Source organism: Anopheles marshallii, chromosome 2, assembly GCF_943734725.1.
Source record: "Anopheles marshallii chromosome 2, idAnoMarsDA_429_01, whole genome shotgun sequence".
Lineage (NCBI taxonomy): Eukaryota > Metazoa > Arthropoda > Insecta > Diptera > Culicidae > Anopheles > Anopheles marshallii.
In genome coordinates this window covers 30,748,190-30,775,374 of record NC_071326.1, presented here as the reverse complement: position 1 = coordinate 30,775,374, position 27,185 = coordinate 30,748,190, and the positions used below count along the sequence as shown (strand labels likewise).

Genomic DNA, 27,185 nt, shown 5'->3' with positions numbered 1-27,185 from the left:
CCCGACTCTTATTGCCGTTCCGGCTATGAATCGCTGCAGCAGCCATGTGTGAAATAAAGCCTGCTGCGACCTTTGTCTGTCGTTGCTGCAGTGACAGAAGAAGTGTGATCTGAAGAAGTGCGAATTGCCATTGCCCCGAACCCGGTGCCGATTAGTGAAAATTGGTGAAGGTGTGAAAAGTGTCTGCGGCAGGAATACTTCGCTTTGGCCATCATCCGTGCGTTACATGGCGTTTGGTTTTTTTTTTCGCTTCAATTTGACAACAAATTATTCTGCTTCCGCAAATCGGAAGTAAGCCGATTGAAATAATTAAACTCGACCGCAAAATAGCACAACAAAAAGAAGCAAATCGGATAGATTGTGAAAGTGTTTTTTTTTGGTTTGGAAAATCACGTGCAAAGCGCTCAAATCATGATGCATCATCTTGATTTTTCCAACGGTCACCGACACGGTGACGGTACGCTTGGAATGTCGGGTGGATCTGCAGGAGCAACCATGCTGCACGAATCGTTCTCCAGCCTGATTGGCAACGTGCCGTCGGCAGTGGATTTGAACGGGACGGACTTTCTGCACCATTACAGTCCGGCGGCCGTCGACTATTGGAGCCCGGTGTCCTACAAAAATGGTACCAACCCTATGAAAGCGATGGAAGGTAAGAATGAGAGGGAATTTACGTAGAGACAGCCTAAAATCGTACCATTGATCAAGAGTTCTGAATGGATTGAATTGATTCGAATTTGACAGAAACAAGCACACATTCCTCTGTTCAAAAGAGTCATCCATCCATCCCTGTTAGGTAAAATTTCAAAACACACCATTGGGGTGGTGTAACTTCAATTCAGTGATCTAATCATTCCAAACTTTCTAGTAATTTGACTTTCTCCAAGTAGTGAGCTAAGTCAACGTGGGTGCATGCCCTTCTTGATGGATTATGCTGCAACTAGAGCACTATTTTAAGTGGCCTCTAAGGATCTGTTGTCCAGTAACAGTAGCTGGAAGCCACTTAAGACGAGAAATAGTTTCTTTTCGTGTTAACATTATCAAAAACGTATGCACTTAAAAAGGATTGATTTTAACGATTCTTCATAAAAGCTCCCCGCTGCCTTGTGGACAACCTATCTGTCAATAAATGTTAACGGTCCGATCTGGCAACATTCTCACGGGAGATGGCGTTGTCGTCGTCGTATGAAGTTGGGTTGGATCGGGCTAGTGAGGACTAGAGAAGGATAAAAGGGACCGACGAAGGGAAAATAGACGCACAAACACGTGAAAATAGTGATTTTTTTTACCTGCCTTGCCTGCCTTCATGAATTACAAAAAATGTTAAAAATCCTATCTAGCAATTTATTAGACCATTTTCTGTTTGCAACACCATCATAGTCATGGTGTGCCACTGCTCCTCTAGCATTAAGCAACATAGACATCCACTTTTGTGGCCATTTTGGGTTCATCCACACTATTAGATTTTTTTCCTAAAATCATTTTTTAAGTTTATTATAGCCCATGATTTTTCATGAGGAGAAAATGGTGTTCCAAATGTAAGAGACTGGAAGTTTTGTAATTTATTCTACCAATTTGTACTCCACGTACCACGCGGTATCAACTGTAAAACAATGTGCACTCTGTACTGAGTGAGAACCGTCGAAGTTATTGACGAATATTAGACGGATTATATGAGGTTTTAAATTCGGTCCGAATATCCTGTTGGTGTGTTTAGGATCCCTAAAAACAGTATCAATTATAATAATAGTATTGCAATTTATTCTGAAACCTCGTCAATTGAAGTTCAATTCTAAGACACCACAATTAGTGATGTGTTCAATAAAATCTTTTGAAAAAGAGTTATTCAAATAAATCTTAAGTGAGGGATCATTTAAATAAGGATCGACTTGGAGGGGAGACACGACAGACAAGTTGAAGGTCATGCTAAGAGGATTCATGAATCTGATAAATAGAGATATATATTCATTCAGATTCGTGAATTTGACTCAGATTTACCCAACACTAAGCACAGTGTTACACATCTATTTGGTCAAAGTTCAATCACTAATCACTAACAGCGGACCACGAACCTCGAAATTATAGTTTCAAAAAGGAAATGAAAAAAAGCATTCCTTAATCAATTACTTTCAGCTGTCGATTCTTGAGAAATGATAACTTTATTCATATTTGTTAGCATCTAGTTTTACACTTGGTTAGAATCTTATCCACGTCTTATTACTTGACCCGATTGCTTAAGGGCAGTTGCGCTTGTCTCCGGGACAATATTACCGTGGTACAGAAATCCAACCAGGACTGTGCCATAAGGTGCACCGGGAGTGAAATGTCCAGCTACCGAGTATAAATTTCACAGCAAAAGTGAGAAATACTACATCATAACTACGCCTAAGGTTGTAACACACAAGAAAAAAAACAGGTCCTCCGGTGTGATAATTCCAAAAACTTTGGGGAAAAGAAAGGCACACCACCTTTGGGGAATTCATTTTTCGTTGTATATCTAAAATAAATTAACGACTTTCCGGCGGACAACATGCTTGTATGCAAAGCTGGCTCGTACATCAAATCATCGCTCCCGCAACCGTTCGCATTTTAATTAAACCGATCGGTATACCTACGTATCAAACAAGCAGCGTCGCATGATGGACGGGTAACAACGCTACCCGAAAGGACAACATTCCACAACCGACTAGCCAAGGATCTGTTTGTTTCCCCCCGTTTCCTGCTCTCGGTGCATCATTTAATTAATTGAGTCATTTCGGTTCTGTGCGCTGCTGGTCCTCCCTGCCAGCAGCCAGCGCGTAATAAGCTACTTAATTAGGATCCCGCGTGGCGGTGGCTCAACTCGTTCCTACCGATGTTGATGAACAGCAGAAGAAAAGGAAGGAAAGAAACACGCATGCACTCACACACACACACATTACACGAAAAAAAGTGAACATGATGCGAACCGATTTATCACGCCACCCAAAATCGTTGGTAATCGTACCGATGTAGAGACGATGATTTAGCGTATAAATTAATTATGATGTCAACTGTGCTATCTGCGCGGTATGTGGACAACCCCGCGACTCGACGCGCTTGGCGATCAGTAATCCTTCTTTACCCTCGCTTTACGGAGACCCTTTCGCCAGTCCAAAGCAGCCGTTGACTCTACGCGGTACACGATCGGTAGCAGAGTGTTTACAAACCGCACGTCACGTGGAGCTGTAACGGCTGCACGCCTTTATTTTGATCGTGATTCCAATACGGGTTTTGGATACACACCCAACGCACAGCGCTCCCCCTTGCCACCCGCACCCGTTGATCGGTCTGTCCAGCGGGAAAATTATTGCTCGCCGTTGGGATTCGGTGAAGATCTTCACCGTCTTCCCACGACTGTGCCTCGCATCCAGGACACTCTGTTGAAAGGCGTAGAAAAATGGCTGTCCAGTTGCTTAACACGCTTCGATCACGTTGTACTGCGTTGTGTCGAACGCTGGAAGGAAGTCCACCGTTCGATCGTGAAAGCAAACTGGGTGGAGGAAAAGCAGACGAATGGTTGCTTGCCGGTTGATCGGACGTAACCATCGTGGTTGCAGATTTCTTCGCCTGGTGGTACCGACATTCGTTGCTTTTTTTTTCGTACCTTGTCCGATTGAAGCAAGCAACATGAGCAACATGCAACGGCGACCACCGAGCATAATCACACATACAAACTGTATTAGCTGTATCAATCCACCTACATTCCATGTGGATCATGGAATCTTTCTAGATTAAACAAGTGCTTTCACCATTTTTCTATTGTTGCTGCTTATTTTATGGCAAATTTTTGAAATGTTTGACTTTGTTTTAATATTGTTGTTGATCCAAATCGGCAAAATAATTTGTTCGGTGGTTTTATCGTTTAGCAAATAATTCTGATTGATTGAATTGTGTCAGAGAAAACTGTTAATTTTAAGTTGTTTTTTTTGCATTTTGTGTCTCCAAAATCAAGTTTTTCTCCTTCTCAGTATAAAGCCTTTACTTTATTTTTTCATGCCATTAAGCGTCTGTAAGCATGGATTATCGACTTTTCTCCTTCAGCAAGAAAGGTAACAAAGTTTTGTTCGCCTGTTCACTTATGCTGCGTGGCATGCAACGTTGAATACCGATGCGGAAGGAAAAAATACGATCCACTGATTCACTGGAACGGCCGAATAATACTTTCCCCGTGCCGTAGAACAACATGCCCGAGAATCAACGAGGAAAACAAAAACCCTCCGCTGCACCGTCCGGTCGATGGTGGAAACCGGCAGTGGGTGAGCCGAGCCGGGAAAAACACTCGACTAATTACAACATAAATATTTGCTTTGGACATGACACTGTAAATTATGAGGCGACCCGATCCGCAGCGAAGAAACGAACGTACCTCAACAAGTGCGTGAGATTGATGGTACGGGTTGTGGCGGGTTCGGGCGGTGGCACGTACGTACGGGACGAATGTTTTTTTTTTTTTTTTTGGGAAAAGCCAATTTCGCTCGCACGGCGATCCTTCCGTTGAAATTGGAGGATGAAAATTACAAACCAAAGGTATCTTTTTTCCCCATACCAAATAGAAAACGATTACTTTCGGTCTCGGTGTGCCGTTTGACATTCGCTTTGTGCGGAGTTACAGCGCATCAAATCGATCTCTTATATAATGATCAAAGAGTGTGAGATTATTATTTTACAAAGAATTAGCAGTGACATATCAATCAAGATTTAAAAAAATTGTATACAGTCGTTTCCCGAGTTACACTAATTCTAGATACGGGAATCTTAAAATTTTGACCGTTCATGTGATAATTTTGTATATGTAATCGTTTTTTTTTATTTGTCAAATTACTAATTTTCTGAAAAACGCACAAACAAAACAGAAATTCAACATTTTAATATTATGAACATAAATTTTAGTAACAAACTAAACTAATTGTAGAAATAAACATAACAATATCAATTATCAATGTGCCTCGTAAGCGTGACAAGAAGAAATCGATCACTGAATACTAAATATAAACGACATTGTAAAGGGAATTCGAGTTAGGCAAATTTCTCTGGCACGCATTATTCGCATAACTGAGGAAAAGACTTTTAAGGAAACACGTTACTTAACCACCTTAGCGTCTACGTCCATCGTGTGAGAGACAACCTTTGCGTGTAACAACTTAAATCCAATGTTACGAACTGCCTATTGTTCGGTGTCATTGTCGTGACGTGATCAACCTGTTTCTGCTACAATCAGCATGTTTAATAGAGTAAAAAAAGTGGTTTACCACATTTTCTCGTAGATGAAAGCGTTCAAATATTCCACTTCTTCTTCTGTCTTATCGGCACAATAACCTCAACCAGTTCTAAGGCTTGCTCTTTTCCGGTTTTCTTTATTTACCCGGTGCTGGATAGGCAGGGGCCGGCTCCACTACAAATACTTCAAGTTATTTTTTGTTTAAGTTAAATGTTTTCCATTTTATCATTAACTAACATAAAAAAAAACACATTTTCTACCGCGGAAAGCACTAGCTTTAAGTAATTTTTTTACAAAATATTTTAATTGTTTTGGAATCAGATAGTTTTTGGCGACGAGAAGGAGCTAATTCATTATATTATAGCCCTTGCATGTAGGCACTTTTAGGTTAAAATAGATCCTTTTCAATATTGAAGAACTTTTTCTACTTAAAAAAAATCTCCAACATAATCTTGTTTTGAGCGTTTTTGGTCGTATATTTCCTCTCAAACAACATTTTGAATAAATTGTCTACCAAGATCTGGACATATTTGATATATGTAGCCACGCAACCGGGTCCTTACTAAGGGGGTCGGATTTAGGTGAGAATCGATCCCCGGCCTTGGATGTAATAGACACAGCATTGGAACAAGCGACCATGGGACTCCATTTATTTTCGATCTATTGAAAAACAAGATCAAATCGATCAGTTCGGAATAATCCATAAATTATTACACTGCACACCTCACACTAACTAAAGCTTAATGTTAATGTTAGGAATTGAGTAAAATAATCACTTAGCGAAAATATGGCTCATTAATTGTTTTCATAAAAATACAAACCATAAATTAATATGGCCCAACAGCGGGACAAATAGTGTTGCAAAAATAACTCCAGATATAGACAACAATTAAGGGGAAGCACCACTAAACTAACCGTAGAACGGGCCTAGGAGGTCATCTACCTTTACGCTGGGAGCATTATGAATTCCGCTTGCAAATCACACCCGCTGACGAGACATCGCAATCGTTACGCTCATTTGTTGCACTGCACCGTCCGGCTCAGCTGGCCGAGGTGTTGACAGGTTGCCCTGTGCAGAACCATTTGCTCGCCCTCGCTGCACTGCGTGGTACATCCGAATTACGCCATCACCCGTACACTGACATCCCGCGCTGCAAGGCACGCGACTCTGGCCTTCGAGCGAGTTGGACTGGAGCGGAACACATTGTAATGGCGGACCGCCCCATCCTTTTGTGAACGCCACTACCCGGTGTCGTCTTCATCGGTGTGCCTCACGGTGTGTCAATATTGTTATAGACTGGGCAATGAAAATAAGCAACCAACGGCAGGCCACCGGCAAGCCGCTGAGCGTCCTGATGTGCGATCTTGCGGTCCATATTCCAGTACGGAGCGGTTTATTTGCTTCGGGCGATGAAACCTATTGCCGCAGAATCAACAACCGTAATCGTACCGGTGGGAGGTTCCGGGAATGGCAAGTGCCATGATGTGTCCCATGCTGATCTGTCAAACAGCAAGCAACAGTACATAAATCATCGAGGAGAACTGATCGTTCAGGCGGTCAAAGTAATGCTGGAAGTTGAAGAGTCGCGAAAACGATATGAAAGATCTTAAACTGGTTTTCATGATCGTTGGCACTACCCACCTAATGTATCTAGCACAATTATGGCTCTGATTACCAAACTGCCGCAACGTCAGTCTTTACTGCCTTACTATGCAGAAGCCAGTTAAGATACGATGATCTAAATTACCCCAAAATAATATTTGACAGATACGAACAGCCTTTAAATCCTATCTCAACGATGTAGCAAATCGCTCACAATGCGTCGCCTTGATCTCTTCAACCTATAGTCCAGAAACCTCAAGGATATTTTTCTTTTTGTGAGCGAATTTAATTAAACTTAAGCTAGGACGTCCCCTACCCCGTAACATCTCCCAAATTATCCTTAGCTCTTCAAGTAACATTGTAGCAACCGATCAAAATCCCAACAATTACACCCAGCCTCAACCAATTAGAAACAATTACTCGCGTAACGGTGCGTTTCACGATCGTACTAATCACTGCATCGCGAGGCAAAAGATCGACCTTGCACGGATGCACAAATTTGGCAGCAAAACATTCATCTCCAAAGCGCTCGCGCGCGCGACAAGATTTATTTCTTATTAATTCTAAATGATTGCGATCGCTCGAGCGAATGACATTTGGCCATAAATCGTGCAGAACTAATTGTCAATTTGGAAACCTTAAAGCACCGAACGCATGCCAAGGTTTGGCTTCCTCCGCGCCAACCGCTGCAAACAATTCGCTGTGTTCCGTTCGCTTTTCGGCGCGGCCCGCCGCCGCCTGTCACTCACGGGAGACATGCACGGGCTGACATTTCATTCACACTTCGATCGGACCGCGCACGATCAGCTCAGCTGTTTGCCGGCGCGAATGCAAAACCACGATGCGAACAGCCGCGGGTTAAACTTTGCGCGAAAAACGGCAAAGCCCACTTGTCGACATCGTCGGCTTCGTCGTCGACGTTGGAGATTTATGGGCGTGAAGTACGGTTCGCTGCCTGGTTACGATCAGGCTCCGCTTTGATTTGACAGCGACCGATCCTCGGCTATTCTGCTGCCAGTTCACTGCACATCGGAAGCCACTGCACAGTGCAACAGAAAAATTCACATCACAATCGCCGAACTCCCGTGATCTTCCGCGCACACAAATGACTCGAAAAGAGATGTAAATATTGTCTTCCTGTTTCGAGGCTATTGGGTTGAATTGCCCGCCACAGGAAGGTGCTGCTAGTGTTCGTTCATTGTTGAATGACTTTTGTTTGATTAATGGTGCCCGACACTGGCGTCGAACTAATATGATGAAATTGTTCACATACCGATCCGATGTTTTTCGAATGACAAGTACGAATGGGGAAGGGAATGTTTCGGAGAACCATGAAACATGTGTTGGGATGACATTCCAGCGCTGGTCCATACGAAACTTGATACGTTTTGTGTTGACTGTGAAAGCCAATTTTCGATGGAAGAAAACAAATACGATAATAGTTTTGTCCAGAAAAAAGTAGAGTGAGGTTTGCTTTGGGTGGGTTTAGGAACAGGAACTCTGTTGTTGAAGTTATTTGCTTACGGAATGCTTTCAGCCATTGGATTTCGTAAATATCAGATCTTGCATGCAATGTGTTTTTTTGTTAACTTAAGTGTCTTTTGTTAGCAGTTAGTTTGCTAAGACGAAACGAATTAAGTAGTTTGTAATGAGAATCTATCATTAAATTAACGCGACACTTCGGAGAGCTGTGCTTCGACTGATGTTTATTCTTCAAATGTTCAAGTACAACCAAATAATAACATGAAATGTTTCAACCAAGATGCTTCTTGTGCCGTCAAAGCAGAGTTGCCAAACTAAACTATTAGCACACATTGAAGACAGGGTTTCCCGAATATAGAGATACAGAAATTGTATCCCAACAGTTTGGTGTCATTAACAGGACATGACACTCTCACCTTAATCTTCTTTTCTAGGACCTTTGCAGCACGATAATAGTCTAGTCTAGAGCTATCAGTTCTAGGGAGCTCTCTTTCGTTGGGTTTGATGTTATGAAGATCGTCAAATTGTGGAGGATGATGTGACGATTTTGTATTAGGAACATAACTTTTTAATTTTTTTCATCTTAACTTCGATTTTATTGGAAATTAAAATTTCCAATTTGGAAATTAACAGTGGACATTCGTTTTTTTTTTCAATCGTGAAGAAATTTGAATTTCCAAACTTCATTCTATATTTTTTATGGAAACACTCAAGAGTGTCCCTTGTTACGTGAGCTAATATTGGTATTTTTTCTAATATTGGTAGTTTCTTTTAAGTTTCATTAAATATGAAACCCATACTTTAAAATTGTTCATATTAGAATATGTTTTACTTGATTTTGTTTTTTTTTATTTGATTTTATGATGTTAAAAATGATAATGATAATCCGGTCGTAGAGTTGATGGTTTACAAGCTTTCATACATTACAGGGATAAATATCTACGCTACATTACATTACATATACTTCACAAGTGCTTTTCTGAACCTCTGAAGGCAACTCTCATTTACATCGTGATTAAGTATTTTGTTATAAAATTGGCAGATCTTTTAGCCACAAATAATTGCTGGCATTAGAAGAAGTAATGTTGAGTTCGCCTATACATACGAGCTTGTCTGGTATTATGTGTGTAGATATCTCTTTCGCGTAAAATTTCTTTCTTCCGAATGACAAGACAGAAGTCCATAGTAAGAAAACTTTATGCAAAAATTAAATAATGCCCCAATAAGAGATTTGCAAACAATGTACTCAACCAACTACCAGCACATGTGTTTCACGAGTACGTACACAGTCCCAGGAGAGTCCCACATTAGATGCGCAGGACCCGCTCACTCAAGCGTAAGCATCATAAAAAAATCCCCCAGCGACATTCCGAGAACCATTCCCAAGCACTGCAACTTCGGCAATGCCCACAACCGCCAAAGTCTTCATCAGCGCACCAATGTCTGCCACCGGCAAAACCGAAAAAGTTATGACCGGCGGCTTTTCAGTGTCGGTTTATGGTTACCGCTTCCTTCTCCGCGCCATGGTCGATCACTTTTTTTTTTTTTGTTGACGCATCACGGAAGCCGCCAACTTGCCCCGAGGGTTTGGAGAGTCAAAATTTTATGATCTGTGAAAAATGTTCGATGATTGCTTAATGTTGAAGCGCACTTTTTCCACCCCACTCGCCAACATGCGCCACCACCCCCACGGGGGGAAGTGGCCCGGTTCGACATACGCCCGTTCACGAAAGGCGAACGGGGAGTTACTTTATTTAAAATTTTATTCCTTCCGAGCAAACGGGTTGCTGTCGGTCCCGTGTGCGTGTGCGGTTCCCTTGTCCGGGCCAGTCTAGCAGCAGATTTTTCGATCTGTGCCACAATTTACGGTTACGGAGAGGTGCTTCCGCGCGCGGCTAAATAGTTTAGCGAAGCGAAGTTTTTATTTCTGCACCGCAAACGAGCTGAAAAAGATGATTTAAATCCGGATCCTTTGGGAGGGAGATTGCCGGCACGGACGCTGCAACCGTTTTCGGTGGGCAAACCGTGGCGTCGCTATTTTTAACCCGCAGTCTAAACGAAGGTCCATTACACGAACGATGGATAAACAGTTCTGTGTACGTGTGTGTGTGTGCAGATAATTCAATTCCGAGAAAATGTGCCTTTGACGGTGTGCAATCTATTTTGTTATCGAGCTTCCCTGTTTAGGGGACCAGATTTGCACTCGACATTGGTGATAAGGATCAACATTTCCCGAATTCCCACCCCACCACGTGTGACAGATATTATGTACGCTTACTCAATACTCTTGCATACATTGTAGCACACCGCTCCGATCTTATCACGCGATTAATTACGTTTTCTTTCCACCTTATTTAACCGTGCATGAACAGCTTGCCTCCAGAATGCCAACAAGGGACAGTACAATCCGCTGGAACAGGTCGAGCAGCTCAGCATTAGCTGTGACAGCGAATCACAAACCTCGCCGCTGCAGCATACGGGTGTCCACAGCCTGCAGCAGACAGCCAACAATGGCAACAACCTCGGCCATCACCACCTTAACCTTAGCGCCAACCATAACAATAACAACAATAGTTTTAGCAGCAACAAGAATCTACACGAGCCGCGCAGCCACGGCAAAACGCATCGAAGCGCGGACGCGCGCCAAAAATCGCGAACAGGACGCCGTGGTGGTGGCGCCAACTCGCAAGGCTCCTCGCCCGGGACGAACGAGAACGCGCGCGTGGGTATGGAAGAGGATCCGGGTGAGTCCAGCAGAACGGATGAGGATGAGGAAGAGGTTGGGGGTAGTGATGAGGATACGGGTGGTGGTGACGGTAGTGGTGGAGGTTGCAGAAGAGAATCCATCATACAAAATGGTAGCAGACAGCAGCAGCAGCAGCAGCAACAATCCGCCAAGCAGCTGGGAGCGCCCACGACGGCTACCTTCGCAAGCAAAAAGTCACCCGACGCGGATAAGCCTTATCACCCGTCGCTGGCGTCGGTGGTGGTCGTACTGGAGGGGAAACATTTGTGGGACAAATTTCACGAGCAGGGCACGGAGATGATAGTGACCAAAGCCGGGCGCCGCATGTTTCCGACCTTCCAGGTGAAGGTGGTCGGGCTGGAGCTGGCCGCAGAGTATCTCATGATTATGGACTTTGTGCCGCTCGACGATAAGCGCTATCGATACGCGTTCCACACGTAAGAACGTCCGCTTGTGAATGCAGTTCGTTATGTGCGAGCAGCATGTAGCATGATGACGTTGGGTTTGCGCGTGTGAGCTGCACGGATTACTAATCGCGACTAACCCGTAACCGGACGATTATGTTTGACTTAGGTTTTAAAACGCCGTGGCGCACCGAAAGCCCTCAAACGGAAGCGTTATGTAAAATGTCAGTTGACCAGTATCAATTTTGTGTTGTTGAGGAGTAAAAATTTTATAAAAATATATTCAAAGTACATTACATTCTGTACAAAGCACCAAAGAACCTCATAAAAGGACAGCCGCAACTAGTAAAATGCGCCACGTTATCTGATGACTGCATAGCTGTTGCACAATTCGCACCAAAACCCGCAGTGGAACACATAACTCATCATTATAAACCTACACGAACATACTAACACGTTGATTACTTTGACCGTATACTAATGCTAGGGACTAATTGAAGACGCAGTCTGTCTGACAATACCCGAGAAACGCAATTCTCGACATTTTGGAATATGTTTTATCCACATTTTTCTCCCTTTTGTTTAAGCGGATTAAGCGGATTCGGAGATCCGTGGATTAAAAAAAAAAGATATTTTGTGGAGTGTTGTACGTATAATTTCATTTCCAATTTGTTAAGCACATAAACTTGTTACAATTTATCGTTATAAAAATTATTTTTTATACATATTTACGGTAATTTTCGAAACCGACGTAGAAATTTAGATTTTGATTGTGCTTCGTAACGTGCAAATAAGTAACCGATCTCTTAGTATGACACAACAACGATGATTTACAGGAAATTCGAGTTTCCGCGGATATTTGCGATACAAGGAGCACTCTGGAACCTGTAATGCTTCTATTTTATTATCATCATTACATGCTTATAACATCCATCCTTAAATTCAAGCTTGCTGTTTACCATGAAACGGAAAACCATACAGTAGAACGTCGATAATCGATAACTTGCTAAACGTCATAAAAGTCAAAACTATTCTACTAGCTGTCATTTCTTAGCTCACGGATAATCCGCCCGCAGGTTATTCGGGTCCCGGATAATCGACGTTCTACTGATTCTACTCTCTTTTTCAACCCCTCTAAGAAAAGGGGTTTCAACTACGTCCTTCGCCTAATATAGCTGCCTTATGTATGGTTTGTCTCATATAATTCAATATGTATTGAAACTCCTTGAAGAATAAAATATTTCATCTGACAAAAAGACGTATTGCTAGTAGTAATATGAAAGTAATATGAATACGTACATCTATGTCTATCTATATGGGACGGACTATCCGCCTATGTGATAAAATAAGTCTAACGGCATGACCTCGTAGGTCGTAACCCCAAAAATAGGAATGGTGCATTCTATTCGGTAGTAGCAGCACTCTACTAGTGCTTTTTTTCCTGAAAAGGTAATTGTAATGGTGAATTACTAACTAATGAATGTGTCAGCTCGGAAGGACACTCTGTTGTAGTAAAATAATTTTAATGGTACTCGTGTGCACGTCTCAACACGTATATTTTACCCATGACGACAGACCTTAACAGTACTAATTTCCAATTCATGTCATAAAAAAACGCATTTTCAAGATGGCAAAGTAGGAGCATAATAAGCTAGAATGTGTTGAGATAGATCTGGAATTCTGCCGACTTTATGAAACAGTTGAACAGATTTTACTTCAACATGTAAAAGTTCGAGAAGGTGAGAAAGATTCCAGATCTACCTGCTAATATTCTCGATCAACTTGAACAGTAACCATAAATGGCTACAACATTGCCATTTGTACATTAAAACCCTGTGCAAACTAATTCACGTATAAAATCATACTGTATGACAAAGTACTAGCTTTGCTGATGATGAAATGCATATTATAAATACGTTTTAACAATTTTATTATAACCTTAACCGCTCATTTATGGTGCTTAATTCCTTGCATAACTAAACACGTTTTCAATCTAAGCTGCTTGTAAAAGCCACTACAAACAATACACAACTCCCTCCCAATCTACGCTTCCAGCTCAAGCTGGGTTGTGGCCGGAAAAGCGGATCCCATCTCACCGCCACGCATCAGCGTCCATCCGGACTCCCCGGCGACCGGTGCCACCTGGATGAAGCAAACAATTTCCTTCGACAAGCTGAAGCTCACCAACAATCAGCTCGACGACAATGGCCATGTAAGCAATTCCGTCCCAATCGCAAACTCCCACCGTCCCACTTGCTTCACTGGCAACGGTACAAAACGACCAACCTATGCTTGCAGATCATTCTCAACTCGATGCATCGCTACCAGCCCCGGCTACACGTGTGCTTCTTTACGCGGAACGGCGTCAAGGACGAAAAGGACACGCTGACGCACCGTACGTTCGTCTTTCCGGAAACGTCATTCACGGCCGTCACCGCCTACCAGAACCAGCGGGTAAGTGATACGGAGGATTTTCTGTCCCGCGATGTCACACGACGGGACGTTTATCAACTGCAGCGCTGACTTGGCGACCGCAAGTGTCGAAGCGTAATGTTACCTCGGGCATCGCGTCATGTTTACGCGTGATCGTACCACCGAACCGTAGGGAGCATTTTTTGTTGTGGTTGTTCGGGTGCTCGCCCCGCCAGCATCATCACATCCTTTTCCCATTACGGTCGAGCAAACAAACGATTAGGGAACGGTCTGTTTAATGTTTATCTTCGCGTCCGCAGAGCATGAAGCCCTCGCTGCATTGGCGTTTTTTCCCCCTTTCTGGACCCTACCAGTATGCGATGGTATCCACAGGTCGGCGGATGATCGAGTTGCTGGTGCAACAGTGTTGTGCCGATGCAGACTGGATGGCTAAAAATCTCCCCCCGGCATCGGTTCGAGGTCAATAGAACTCCCCCACCCGGCAACGGGGTGTGTCGTCAGTTGGTCTGGAACACTGATTGGATGGCTGGAGAGGTTTACGCGGGTTGCGTAAAGTGCTAACTTTATTGCTCCACCACCAGCGTACGACATTTTCAAACTTCCCACACTACGTTTTGACCTCGATTCGGGGGGGGTTTCGTGTGACATGTCTGTGACGATCATTATTAAAACACGGCCCCCATTCATGAGCAGCTCCAGAGTCTTGTAATGATCTTGTTCTGCACCCGAAACCCCCAGCCCCAATTTGATCGGTCGAATTTCGAATCCGGAAAGATAGCACCGGCAGCACCAGAGCCCATACACCTAAATCACGAACATTCGTGTAGATTTTTTTTTTATTTGCTACATCTCCATCTTCATGCACATCCGAACGAGGTTTGGCGTGTTAAAAAGTGACACACACCCGCCGTATCCCACTGTAACCGGGAGCTAATGTTTACACCCGGCATGTAAACGCTGCTAGTCGCCGGGCAGGCATCGTAAATTCTAAAACATGCCTAAATCATAAGACGGCTACGGCCGTCGCGAGGAAGCGAAATTCAGCAGCACGGCGAACCGAAACTGAAAATTTAAAATGCCACCGGAATGCATTTGCAGCGCAAAGACAATGCGGCGGAAAAGAAACGCACTGGCATTAGCGCCGTATCTTTGCCCGGCACGACCCGAGAGTCAGGTCGCGGCGCGTCTCGCGGGGCCTCACTGTGGCGAAGAGGACACCAAACATCCCCCAAACGATTAAAAATAATGAATGGGTTTAAATATTTTGACAGATATTACAAAGTAGGAAAGATATATTGGAATGGTGGTACCCAGCAGAACCAGAAGAAGAACCAGTGCCACGCCATCAGGCAACGCCATACAGGCGTAAAAATTCCAACGCGAAGCTATAAATTTCGGTTTTTTTTTGCTCTCCCCGCCAAGGGGACAAACTGATTGAGTGCCGGGCGGGGAGTGTCATAATTGGTTTCAAACGATCCAATGGGTGGAATAAATGAACCTTGGGTCGTTTAAATATTTTGAGGTATTTCTATCCCACCCGCCCCACTAGCGTAAACTTATAGCGCCACTGTTGTTTCATGCGTGTTTTGTGGTTAATCGTTGCATTGTGTTTTTTTTTCTCTGTCGCAGGTAACGCAGCTTAAAATCGTCAGCAATCCCTTCGCCAAGGGTTTCCGGGATAATGAAACGAACGAAGAGTAAGTATGATACATAATACAGTGGAGCACCGATTGTACCGGTACCATTTTCTCGGGTGACTGATTATCCGTGCAGCTCGGAAATGACGATTTTGCTATGTTCCCTACCAAATAATTGATGGAAAAAATGATCGACTCAATTTTATACGACCAACAACAACTACAGTTTCTTTTACAACAATAAAACACAAAGGAAATATAAGTTATACAGTCATTCGCCTCGAGTAATGCTAATTCGAGATGCGCGAAACTCAAAATTTTGACAGTTCGTGTTTTTTTTTTATGAGGAAATTTTTTTTTTATTTGTCAAATTTTAAAATTTTCGAAAAATACGTCACAGCATACTATATATATACGACATTACAAAGGGATTTCGAGTTACACGAATTTCTTTGGCTAGCATTATTCGCGTAACTCGGGAACAGACTGTAAAGGAAGTCACCGAGATAGCGGACCGAGGACCTATAGCCCGGGAAAAATCCGCGTATCTCGAATTTCCGCGTAAATCGAATCCGGGAGTAATTTCCTTTATACTTCAAAGTTAGCTAGTTGACTTCCTTCTTTACACTTTATTTATTCAGCAAACCAGGCTACTTTTTATAGAATACATTAAAATAAACTAAAAACAAATGTTTTATACGACAAAGGAATTTTATGTTAATTTTAATGTAATTTATTTTATTTTCTATTTGAGACCAATTTTATAACTTTTGCTTAGATTTTGCACTATAAACTAACTCAGCTGTCAAATTTACAAAAACCGCGTATCTCGGAGACGGAGACTGTACACTGAAAAAGCCAGACATTTTTATCATACTTAAAGCGTTGTGCCCATTATCCGTGTTATCTCATTATCCGGCAACCGTAGTGTCCCGATGGGCACGGATAATCGGTACTCCACCGTATAAGAAAGCCAATTTCAAATTTCAACAATATTCTCTCAATTGATCAATTAAAAATTATTTATTAACCAAACCATTGAGATACCTTTGTTGACTTTTTCCCCGCAAAACGTTCCCGGGCTTAAGTTGATTAACTACTAAACACACTTTTAGTACCACTCTTCAGTGTGCCGCCAGTGATCATCGCTGACAGTGCCTCGCGCGCCCTCTGACGTTTGATGGTGGGTGTTATTGTTTTGAGCGTAAATAAAGCTAAATCAACAACGGCATCGCAACCGAGGGCGTTTAGCCGATGGTCATAAAAGTGCCAACAGTGCACACCATCGCATTGACACCTTCGCGACAGATTCAAACCAAAACGAAAAAGCAAATAATAAAAGAAGAGAAAGACCAACAAAAAACCGATGCTGCAACATTTCATTGACAAATGGCCACTAAAAAATGGCCCCCCTTTTTTCGATCCTCTAGGGCATTTTGGGTGCAAATGTTATGTTTTGAAGGGGGACATTTTGATTACCTTTGTTTATGCTTCCTTCGCACAGTGCGTTATGCTTTCGTGGCTGCTGTCATCCTCCGTCAATTTTTCTTAGTTCGAATTTTCCTTCTCATCTCATTGACTTCAATTTCATTGACATCGACCGTGAATCCGTGGCTTTCGCGTGTCACACCAACGCGTAAGTGTGCGCTGCTTATTATGCGCACTTACCTAACAGCCGACTGTGTGTTGCAACACACTGGGGACGAGTCGTCCATTCGAACGGTGAAGGTTGGCGTATCGCAAACGTAAATCTCCCACTAACCTTCACCCAAGCGTAACTGGTGCTGGGGTGTCGTTCACGTGTCAAAGCTTATGGAAAATTCGGACAATACTCTGCCCGCGACAGATCGGATGATCCTTCCTTCCGATCGATGAAGACACTCTGGGTTTATAATTTTTCCTTCACACACCTTTCCCCTGCCGTGCATTTTCGGCTCACTCACGGTGTGTTTGCGATACTTTCTACGTATGAAATCTCGTACCTCTTCGTTGAATGCGTTCGAACAGCGCCCACTTCTTCCCTTCCCATACACGCGAAGGTGTTCCCCGGTGTGAAGGTGGAAAATAAATTCCAATTTGATGTGATACCGTTAAATCGAACGATTATCGTGTGTTTATACTTGCCCCGTGCACAGCTGCTGGTACGATCCGATCGTCGTTAATTCACTTGTTTAGGCGATCCATCTTACCGGCGAGTACGGTACGGTGGCGCTCATTTGAGGAATGCGCTCGGAACTTCATCAATTTTACCTTCAACTACGCATCGCTTGGGAACAATCATTTATGATAACCTTCGTGAATGTAGGTTTTGCTTTAAGCATATGACACAGATCCGTGTCTTGGTCTAGGGAGATACGTGGAAGGATCTGCTCGACCAAAGTGTTAGAAAAACCATTCCTTCCCCCAACGGTTTCCAACACGTTGGACATCGGTTTAAAGGAACACTTTTCTTACACTACCTACAGCACACCTCTAAATGGGGGCGCAACGATAACGCGTCCCAGATCTGCCCAATTCCAGATGTTGTCCATTGGTGGCAAACGGAAAGTAGCGATCGTGCGGCTTTCATCGATATTTTATACGCAACGATAAATAAACACACTTCTAATCATTGCATCAAACTTTCACCCGGGCCCGATCGATCCCTGACACGACCTCCTCCGGTCCGGTACCAGCACAGGGTGAACATTGCTCGAGACTTCTTTTTTTTTGCCTCCGCAATCGAATAAACAAAGTTGAACAGCGGCACATGGAGAAAAACGCAAGCGCACGTATGAAGATGATATAAAAAGTGTTTCCCAAGGGAAAGGAAATAAAAACCCATAGAAGGGCCACTCAACATCAGCGTTCCTTAGGGGGGGGGGGGAGTCTTGGAGGATAAAGACGTTTCATCGTTCGGAACACTGCAAGGTTCTAGATATGGCAGCTCGCGTTATCGTTACCGCATGTTTTATTTACACACACACTTGATCACCGCCCGTTTGGTGTTCGAATTGCGGCGGAATTGCGTCGCTGTGGGCAGCCCGCACGAAGAGTGATGGAACATCGCACCGCTACTGCCTGCCTACAGATCACCCTCCGGCTTGTGGTAAACGACGACGTCCTGGAAGAATGCGTTCGGCACACCGTAGAACACCGACTCATCGATCGGCCGATCGAACGGATAGCCGAATGCGTACGTGTCCATGTAGCGTGCGCCGGAACCTACACCGCACGACAGCACCGGATCGAACCCGGTGTACTGCGACACCTGCGGCGCCTTGTACGGTGACACGATCACGAACAGCTGGAACGGCATGCCGCCCTTCTTACCCTTCGGCAACATGAGCCGGTTCGGGAAGCCACAGTGAGCCTCGGACATGTCGAGCTGGTAGCGCTCCGCACCGGTGTACCCAGCCATCACGCTGCGGTACAGCTCATAGAACGAGGTGCGATCCTTCACGTAGCCGTTGAAGTTGACGGAGGTGCGCGTGATCACGTTCTTACCCGCGGTCAGCTCCTGCACGAAGTAGTCCAGCTCGTAGAAGTTCTCGCGGTTCTCGTTCAGCGTGTACTGCCCACCGTACTCGTCGTACTTCGGGCCGAGGAAGACGCGTACCGCCGCCTTGCCAACTTTCTCCGCCGTCAGGCTGATCTTGTACGCGAACGGTTTGTGGTTGAGGCGTACGGTGCGCGCCTTAATCACGACCGGATCCGGCTTGTACTCGATCTCACCGAAGCCATCGTACTTGCCCGGCACGTACGGTTCCGGCTCGATGTCGATCGCATTGGTAATGTCCACATCGAAACGGTCGAAGTACGTCTGCAGCTTGTCCACCACCACACCGTCGACCTTCACGCCCGGGTAGTACAGCTCGTCGTACGTGTACTCCGGCAGATGCTCCTTGAACTGGTGGTAGTAGCCGACGATGCGCTTGTAGATCTGGTAAAACACCGGATCACGCATGGCCGACTCGTAGTGCTCCAGCGCGCTCGGAATCACCTGGTACGGCTCGACGGGCTCGATGGCCGCACCCATGATGATGCGGGCAAACATCGCCACGTACTTGTAGAACCGATGCTCGTAACTGTCGGGATTGGCCTGAATTAGGTTGCCCAGCACGTCCACCGACTCCGGTGTGCTCAGGTTCACCTTCTTACCGTCCGGCAGCACGAAGAAACCCTGATCGATCACATCCCGCAGACGCTTCTCGTAGTCCACCACCTGGCGGATTTCGCGGTAGTTCGACTCCTGGTCCACGTGGTAGTAGTTGTCGCGCGCCGGGAAGCTGTGACCGTTGTAGTACTGCAGGTCCGGATAGTAGCCGGTCGGGATCGGTGACCACCACGAGAACTCCGGCACATGGCCAAGATCGTTCGACAAGCGCTCGAGGTAGTAGCGGGCGAGAATCTGCTGGTGCTCGTACAGATACAGCTCACCGCGACGGTCCTTGCTCAGCCCGAACTGCTCCCCACCGAGCCAGAACGGGTAGTCCGTGTGCAGATAGTAGTAGTAGCTGTTCAGCCCAATGTCCTCCGTGAAGTAGGAGATCTTCTGCTCCGCGTTGGTATGCATGTACCAGCCGGTGTAGTTGCTGGGGATGGTCACCGTGTAGACACCGTCGACCTTCTTCATGCCGTAATAGCCCTGCATCTTGTACTGCTGCGCCTTCTGGATCACCTCGGTGTTGATGAAGTGGTACGGGCTGATTTCGTACGGTGCGGGCAGGGCAAAGCCGGCCAGATCGGGACGGTGCGTGACGGCCACGGTCAGCGCGTACACGAACATACCTTCGTTGACGTAGTACCGGGCCCAGGCCGCGACCTTGTAGAACGTTTCCCAATCCTTCGCGTGGTACAGCACGCGGAACAGTGCGACGGCCTGCTCACGGTGCACCTCATCGTACACGGAGAATACTTCGCCCTTCGGCAGCAGGCCATGCTCGTAGTACGACCACAGCTTTTTCGCCCACTGGACGGTCGGTTCGTGCTGGAACAGCTCGGCACTTTCCTTGAAGTGGAAGTTCTTGGCGTACGCCACCAGCTGCGGATTCCAGTCCTTCTCGTACAGATGGCGGAACAGTAGCAGCAGGTCTTCCTGCTTGTGCAGGAACTCCTTCTCGGCGTACTTCACCTGGCTCGTGCTGGGCACGAACGCACCCGCAGCGAGTGCCAACGTCGCACCCAGAACAAACACCACAAACGTTCTCATCTTCGGACGTAGACTGATGCCCAACCGAATCGTAAAGGCACACTTTTATACTCCGTGCCAGACGGTTGTGGGCTGTTTATCGCACATCCTCCTTTTTGGGCAATTCTGACCTTGCAAAAGTCCCGTCCAGCAGCTAGCGATCAGCTGCTAGGGTCATACGATCACTACCATTACCATCGGCTTGATAAGCCGAATGACTCTATCCGGCGATGGTTGCCAATTGCCAATCAGGTGAAACATTTCGTGTTTTATTTTAAGCTACCCAGCGCACCTTCTCAATGGAAAGCTAATCGCAACGGGCACCATTATCACTGCTCTGGTGCATGGAATGCAAAGCAATGTGATTTTGGATGCACTTTTAAAATTCTGCCCCCGGGATCACAACTCACACAGCGGTACGGTACCTTCGCCAACGGTCAGCAACACCTAATAAATAATCGCCTGTTCGTATTTTAACGTAAATCCACCGCCGAAAGCTATCATCTCTTGTGGTAAAGTGCTTTTATTTGTTATTATGGAATGCAGTTGACAGGATCTCAAATTAATTTATAACTCCATTAGCACAATCCTACCTGATGGCAATGTCCAATGTTGGATTTTGGGTAGAGGCTAGACATGTGTTTAAAACAGCACTCTAAACGAACGGTCACAAATAAACGATGGGAAGTAGCAAAGGAACAAAACACCTTAAACAATCTCGAAGCTATGATTTGCTCCAACTGGTTCCCGGGAAACTTCAAAACCACCCATTCTAATGCATCCCTTCAAACCGTGGTTTTCGTTCATTCAAAACGTTCACCGTTCTCTTCCCCGTATCTGTTGACTCTGGACTTGTTCTGCCTCAGGGGCAGAAACATAAACCCCCGGTACCGATCCTTTAACGTCATGCACAGAAGATTTTGACTAATAGAAAGTAGTTTTCATCGAACGCAATCGTTGGGGGGTGGTAACATTTTCCCTCCCAAACTGAATGATGTCTCCTTCATCACGGCCGGATGGGGTAGAGGGCCAGGCAAGGATAGCGGATAAGCGGAAAGCGTTTAAACAAACAATAAATCATAAAGCGAATCGTTTGTTTACGGCTTGCGATCGATTGCGGACTACCACCATAAGATAATTTTCAACAAAAAAAAAGCAACCCTTTCCATCCCAAAACCCACCTATTGCTCGGATGCTCGGGCGACTCGTCTTCCTCGGTACGCTGGTACGGAACGATCCCCAACCCTCCAATGCAGATCAAATGATCTAGCATCAAATTGCCATACGATCACCGCATCTCGATTGCTGTCCAGTGTCCGGCGATACGTAGCATATGGTGCGATCGCCCACCAGCCCACTCCCCATTAATTGGCCGCTGAGCCGCTCACGTAACACACTGATCAGCATACAACGCCAGCCGAGTGTTGCAACGCGATGAAAATCCACCCGTGCAATCTCTCCGAGCCGGTGGTAGAAGGATGGGCATAATCACCGGATGGTCAAGTAAGAACGCACCGGTAAACAAACGTACTTCGATCGGTTTGTTTTTAATAGCACGGCAGCGTGCGTTGGTACGGACCGGACAGAACTGATAAGCAACATTCGGCGCTAGCCAGCCTGTCTGAGGTGATACGGCCGCGCCGAAGATATTGGTGCAGCCGTTGGGGCGTGCTGGTTGTTGGAGTTTTGTTGCTTTAAGCGCTCCGCAATCAATTGATGTTGCATCCGTTTGTGTAGGGGTTTTTTTAAATGCAGCAGCACAGTTTGGTAACGTTTGGTGATCGTAAGAAATGATTTGCTGTTTGTTTGATGCTTGCACCGATGGAAGAAGGCATATTTTATACCTTTACATGCTGGAAACAAGGGGAAAAAACAGACCTTTCATAGTCTTTCTTTAGGACAACAGAAGAAAATTGAAATGAAAGGGCAGTTACAAAAGATCAATTCAATAATACCACCGATCCCAAAGGATCTTAGAATTAACCAGTGATCGATGAAAATGATTAAATGAATAATCGCTCAACAAGAATATTAAGAGGGTCCCAGCTTGATCAAGTTGTGAGATTCTTTAGAAAGAATGATGAATTGAATTGTAGCTTGAAGAATGAAGATTTTTTTTGCTCGATGTTTCCTCCACCCTTCCACCAAATCTACAACAACACACGGGTTTGGTGACAAGCAGATTCGAACCTGCTATAGGTGGTACAGTAGACCGAGTGTATACCACAATGCTATGGGAACATATTTCACTGACGACTCTTGAAAGACAATATAAACTACTAAAGACATCATAAACAGTGAAAGGAAAAGAATATTACACAAAAGTCATCTAAAGTAAAGTAACAGGCGATCATTAAAAATTAAAAAAAAAACCCATGGAATTGCGAAATGCTTGGTTATCCTACGATGATGTTAACGCCCGTGGAAGTTGCAGTTAATACCAATGCAAATATTTGTTCTCAAACAATTTAATGGAACATTACGCAGTGTATAAGCGTTGGCACCGTCTGTTTGTTCCACACCTTCGTAACGCATAATTTTAAGCTTTATTACTTGGGAAAATTATACGAAAAATAACGCTTTGCAGAGGGGCAAACCAACCAACATATCATACGTTTATGGATTGACAAAAGAAAAGACAAACGACTTTCGTTCCGAAACGCCCCAACCAGTACGCATCATATCATTATCACATACTTTGTGCATCTTTCACCAGAATGCATTCCTAACGAATGTACTTTCCGCTACAAACAACGCTCGCCAGCTTTGTGGGGGTTTTATTTTTCCTTTCAACTTTTCACTTCTTTATTCTCGTTTGTTGCAGATCTCAGGAACGATCGGCACCGACCATAAGCGATCGGCTAAAAAATGAACGCAACTCCAGCTACAAGAGTAAGTAATAAAACCAAAAAAAAAAAAAATAACCATGCGTCACAAGGCAATAGAAGGCCAAACTTATTGTTCCCCGGTGGAATTGCGCCTATAAATATCGTCCCCAAAAGCGAACGCGTCGACAGGAGGGAATGATTTCCGCACAAACATACTTGAGACACTTTTTATTGCTTAAACCGTATCCCAGCCGTTTGGTGTGTTTTTGTCGGATTTTTTCTCGTTTTGCTTCTCGTAGAACTTGTTGATTGCTCCAATGGTTCTTACGCCGGTTCAGTATTTTGCATACACGATGCACTTTGGTTACCTTTCTCTTTCTACAGACTGGCGTTCAGTCCGCTTGCGCTAGTGTATGCAGTTGTCGAAAGGAACATAAAAAAGCTAATGATGAAACGACTTCAGAAACCATTCTCCATCCATTACGCACGTGGGTGATGAAAGGTTGGTGCACACTTTCTTCACACACGGCGGATGGTGATGTAGTTTTGTAGGGCCTTTTTTCGTTTGTGGTTCGTTTGCTCAACGTTTAACGCTTGGTTGTTGGAGAGTCTACGCATTGTCACTTTACTAGTGGGCGATGAGTAGCTTCTATTGTGTGTAAAAAGTAGTTAAACAAGAACAACTATATTACTGAGCTATTCCTTAAGAAAAGATTCAATTAAACATTTTAATCAGCCAATTCTTTGAACTACAGCACGCTCCGTGTGATTTTGACTGCTAGTAGTCTTTAACAATTCGCAGACTTTCTACTCTGCACCAATAAATTTCAACAATGAACAGTTAGGCGTGTTTTGACTGTCTGTAAAATTTGATTATATTGCCCATGTAGTTTAAAGTCCAAAAAAGCGATTTCGCCCCACTAAATGGCCCAACTCGACGGTCGTGTTTATCTCCACTAACACCACGCAATGCTTCACCTGTTTTTCGCACTCTTTTACAGAGGATAGCGAAATGGTGACAATTTCAACGGGCACCACGTCCTCCTCACCGCGGATACCTTCCTCCTCTTCCTCCTCCTCCTCCTCCAACACCACATCCTCCACCACGACACCCTCCGCCCTGTCGCTACATCAATCCGCACACCATCAACCCGCGCTGCACCATCTTCAGCATCATCTGCAGCATCTTCACCAACCGCCCGGCGCTAGTACCGTCGAAGGTAGCGGTGCGACAACCGACGGCCATCATCAGCACCATCATCTTCATCATCAGGCACATCTACAGCAGCAGCAACATCCGCACCACCACAACGGCACCGCCGGTGGATTGACTTCCCTCGTGCCGGGACACCATTCACCCCTAAACTCGCCCGCCCCATCGTCCGGCGGAGCGTCCTCCCTCTCGCCGTACGGTCTATCACCACACGGTACGGGTTCGGGTGGTACTCCGACCACGAGCTCATCCGGCGGTTCCGGCTCCGGCAGTATGCTGGCCCAACCGTACGCTTCCGATGCGAGCGGATTCGGTCCGATCTATCACCATCACCATCACCACCACCATCACAACCCGTTGGCGGGTGGACCTGCCCCGTACATGGGCCATCCATCGTTCGTGGACAAATACAAACTGTCCGCTACGCCACCACCTCCACCACCGCCACCGCCAAACACGCTCACACCACCCGGGACGACCTACGCCGGCCATTATCAGGGATTCTACACGGGTGCAACTCATCCTGGGGCCGGCATGCTGTCGGGCGGACATCACACAATGGCGCACGGTGCAAGAGCTACCGTTGCCTCGATCGCCTGTCGGGATCGGTCCGATCACGGCTGGTATCCTTAACGCTGTTGCATGCGCTGTACATAGGTGGTGTACGGGAAATGGGGAAGATTTATGAGAAAGGTATTACAGTGTCCAGCTCCATATGGTTAACCATCCGTAGTATTGAAGAAAGAGAAAACATGTGAAAGTTATTTATTAAGAAGGAGCGCACGGAGATACACACCAATAAAATAATGTAAGCACTAAAATGTATCCATTATTTAAAGTATGATTACAAAACCACCGAACATTTCATATTTCATATTCCGGTTCATATTTCCTAACGTTTTTTAAAAGATTAAATGGTATAGTTCGCCCCAATCTGGATTGTTTTCAAGTTGTAGAGAATGAGAATGAGATGAGCAGATGTGGAATCTTTTCACTTTTTTCACTTTTCTCCAGCTTTTTTAATTTAATTTATTTGAATCTATTTTGACATTTCCAACGTTTTCTGACATGAAGATATGTCTGTTTGCGAATACGTTATATGAGAATGCACATCTACATCTAGAAAATTGGTAAGGAAAGGATCTACCTCTGCATATTACACTTTGACTGGAAAATAATTCAAATAACTAACCTACTCACTCGACCTCGAATGAATGAAAAGGTTAATGTCGAAAATCAGTAAGAAAACAAAAAAGGACAAATCATAGATTTTTTATCAAAATTTCATAAATACTGAGTCTCTCTATGGCGAGCACATCAAAGTGAATCTTCCAAACAAGTAAGATAACCGGGTAGATTGATAGTGAAACACAAAACATTTTACAGAATCGGCAAAACTTAACATGAAACCGAGAGCACAATTTACTGAAAGAAACACCACCCATTTGTTTACATATCGGTGGATTCAAGAGTTGACATAAAAAAATGAAATTTTTGGAGATTAAATTAGTTCATAACTAGGTACAAGTATTTGTTATTACAGGGTTCGGCGATAGATAAGATATGGTGTGCCTTACTTATTGAATCACGCAAGCGAATAAGAGAAACGGTGCGAAAGATAATGAAACACAAAACGATTACGGTACCGCAAAAACTGGATATGCAATCGCGTGCACAATTTAGTGAATGCCAATTCGGCCAAGCTGTTTACGCACATGCGAATTCAAGAGTTGAGATATAAAATGAAATTATTGACGGTTAAAGAAGAAAGAAAAGCAACGCAAATATTTATCATCATTTAGAATAATTCTAAATTCCTATTCGATACATCATTTGTTCACAATTTCGCAAAACTAATGTATTTTATATTTCAACTCTTGAATCCGAATGTACGTAAACCAAGCCTGGCTGATTTGGCATTCACTAAATGGTGTACGCAATTCCATATCCAGTTTTTGCGTTTCCGTAAAGTGTTTTGTGTTTCACTATCAAAATTCTCGTTTGTATTATTCGCTTGCGCGATTCAGTAAGTTGGGCATGCCATATCCTATTTCTTGTAAAACCCTGTACCTTGCAAATGCAAATCTATATCCTTACTCCAATCGCCATCCACCTAATTCCGAGTGATGACAATTTTAAGCGATACAGCCAGCTACCAAAACTCGGCCCCTGTAAAACGTAGCTTCACATCACACATCAAAATTTATTACTCTAGCATCCGGGACATATATTCTCCGTGCAATGGAAGTCAGACAAAAAAAGGAGGAAAAAAACATTATTTATCACGCTTGCCATTTGGGCAAGGCGTACGGTGGCCGGAGTTCGGCATGAAGGAATCACAACCAGCACCGTCTCGGAAACATCGAAATTTGTACGGTTAACAAACGAAGTTTGAAACCGGTGGCACTCTCGTAACTGTGACCATATTTT

General features: G+C 44.6%; 2 protein-coding genes across 2 annotated transcripts; one reads left to right on the top strand and one right to left on the bottom strand.

Moving 5' to 3' along the window:
• Nucleotides 1-411: 411 nt before the first annotated feature.
• On the top strand, nt 412-25,388 carry LOC128708824 (optomotor-blind protein). Its single transcript, XM_053803805.1, has 7 exons — nt 412-652; nt 10,697-11,507; nt 13,530-13,686; nt 13,773-13,928; nt 15,537-15,604; nt 23,539-23,606; nt 24,544-25,388. The coding sequence occupies exons 1-7, from the start codon at nt 412-414 to the stop codon at nt 25,386-25,388; spliced, it is 2,346 nt and encodes a 781-aa protein (XP_053659780.1).
• LOC128708825 (hexamerin-1.1-like) lies at nt 18,609-20,735 on the bottom strand. The gene has a single exon (XM_053803806.1). The coding sequence runs from the start codon at nt 20,733-20,735 to the stop codon at nt 18,609-18,611; it is 2,127 nt and encodes a 708-aa protein (XP_053659781.1).
• Nucleotides 25,389-27,185: the final 1,797 nt, after the last annotated feature.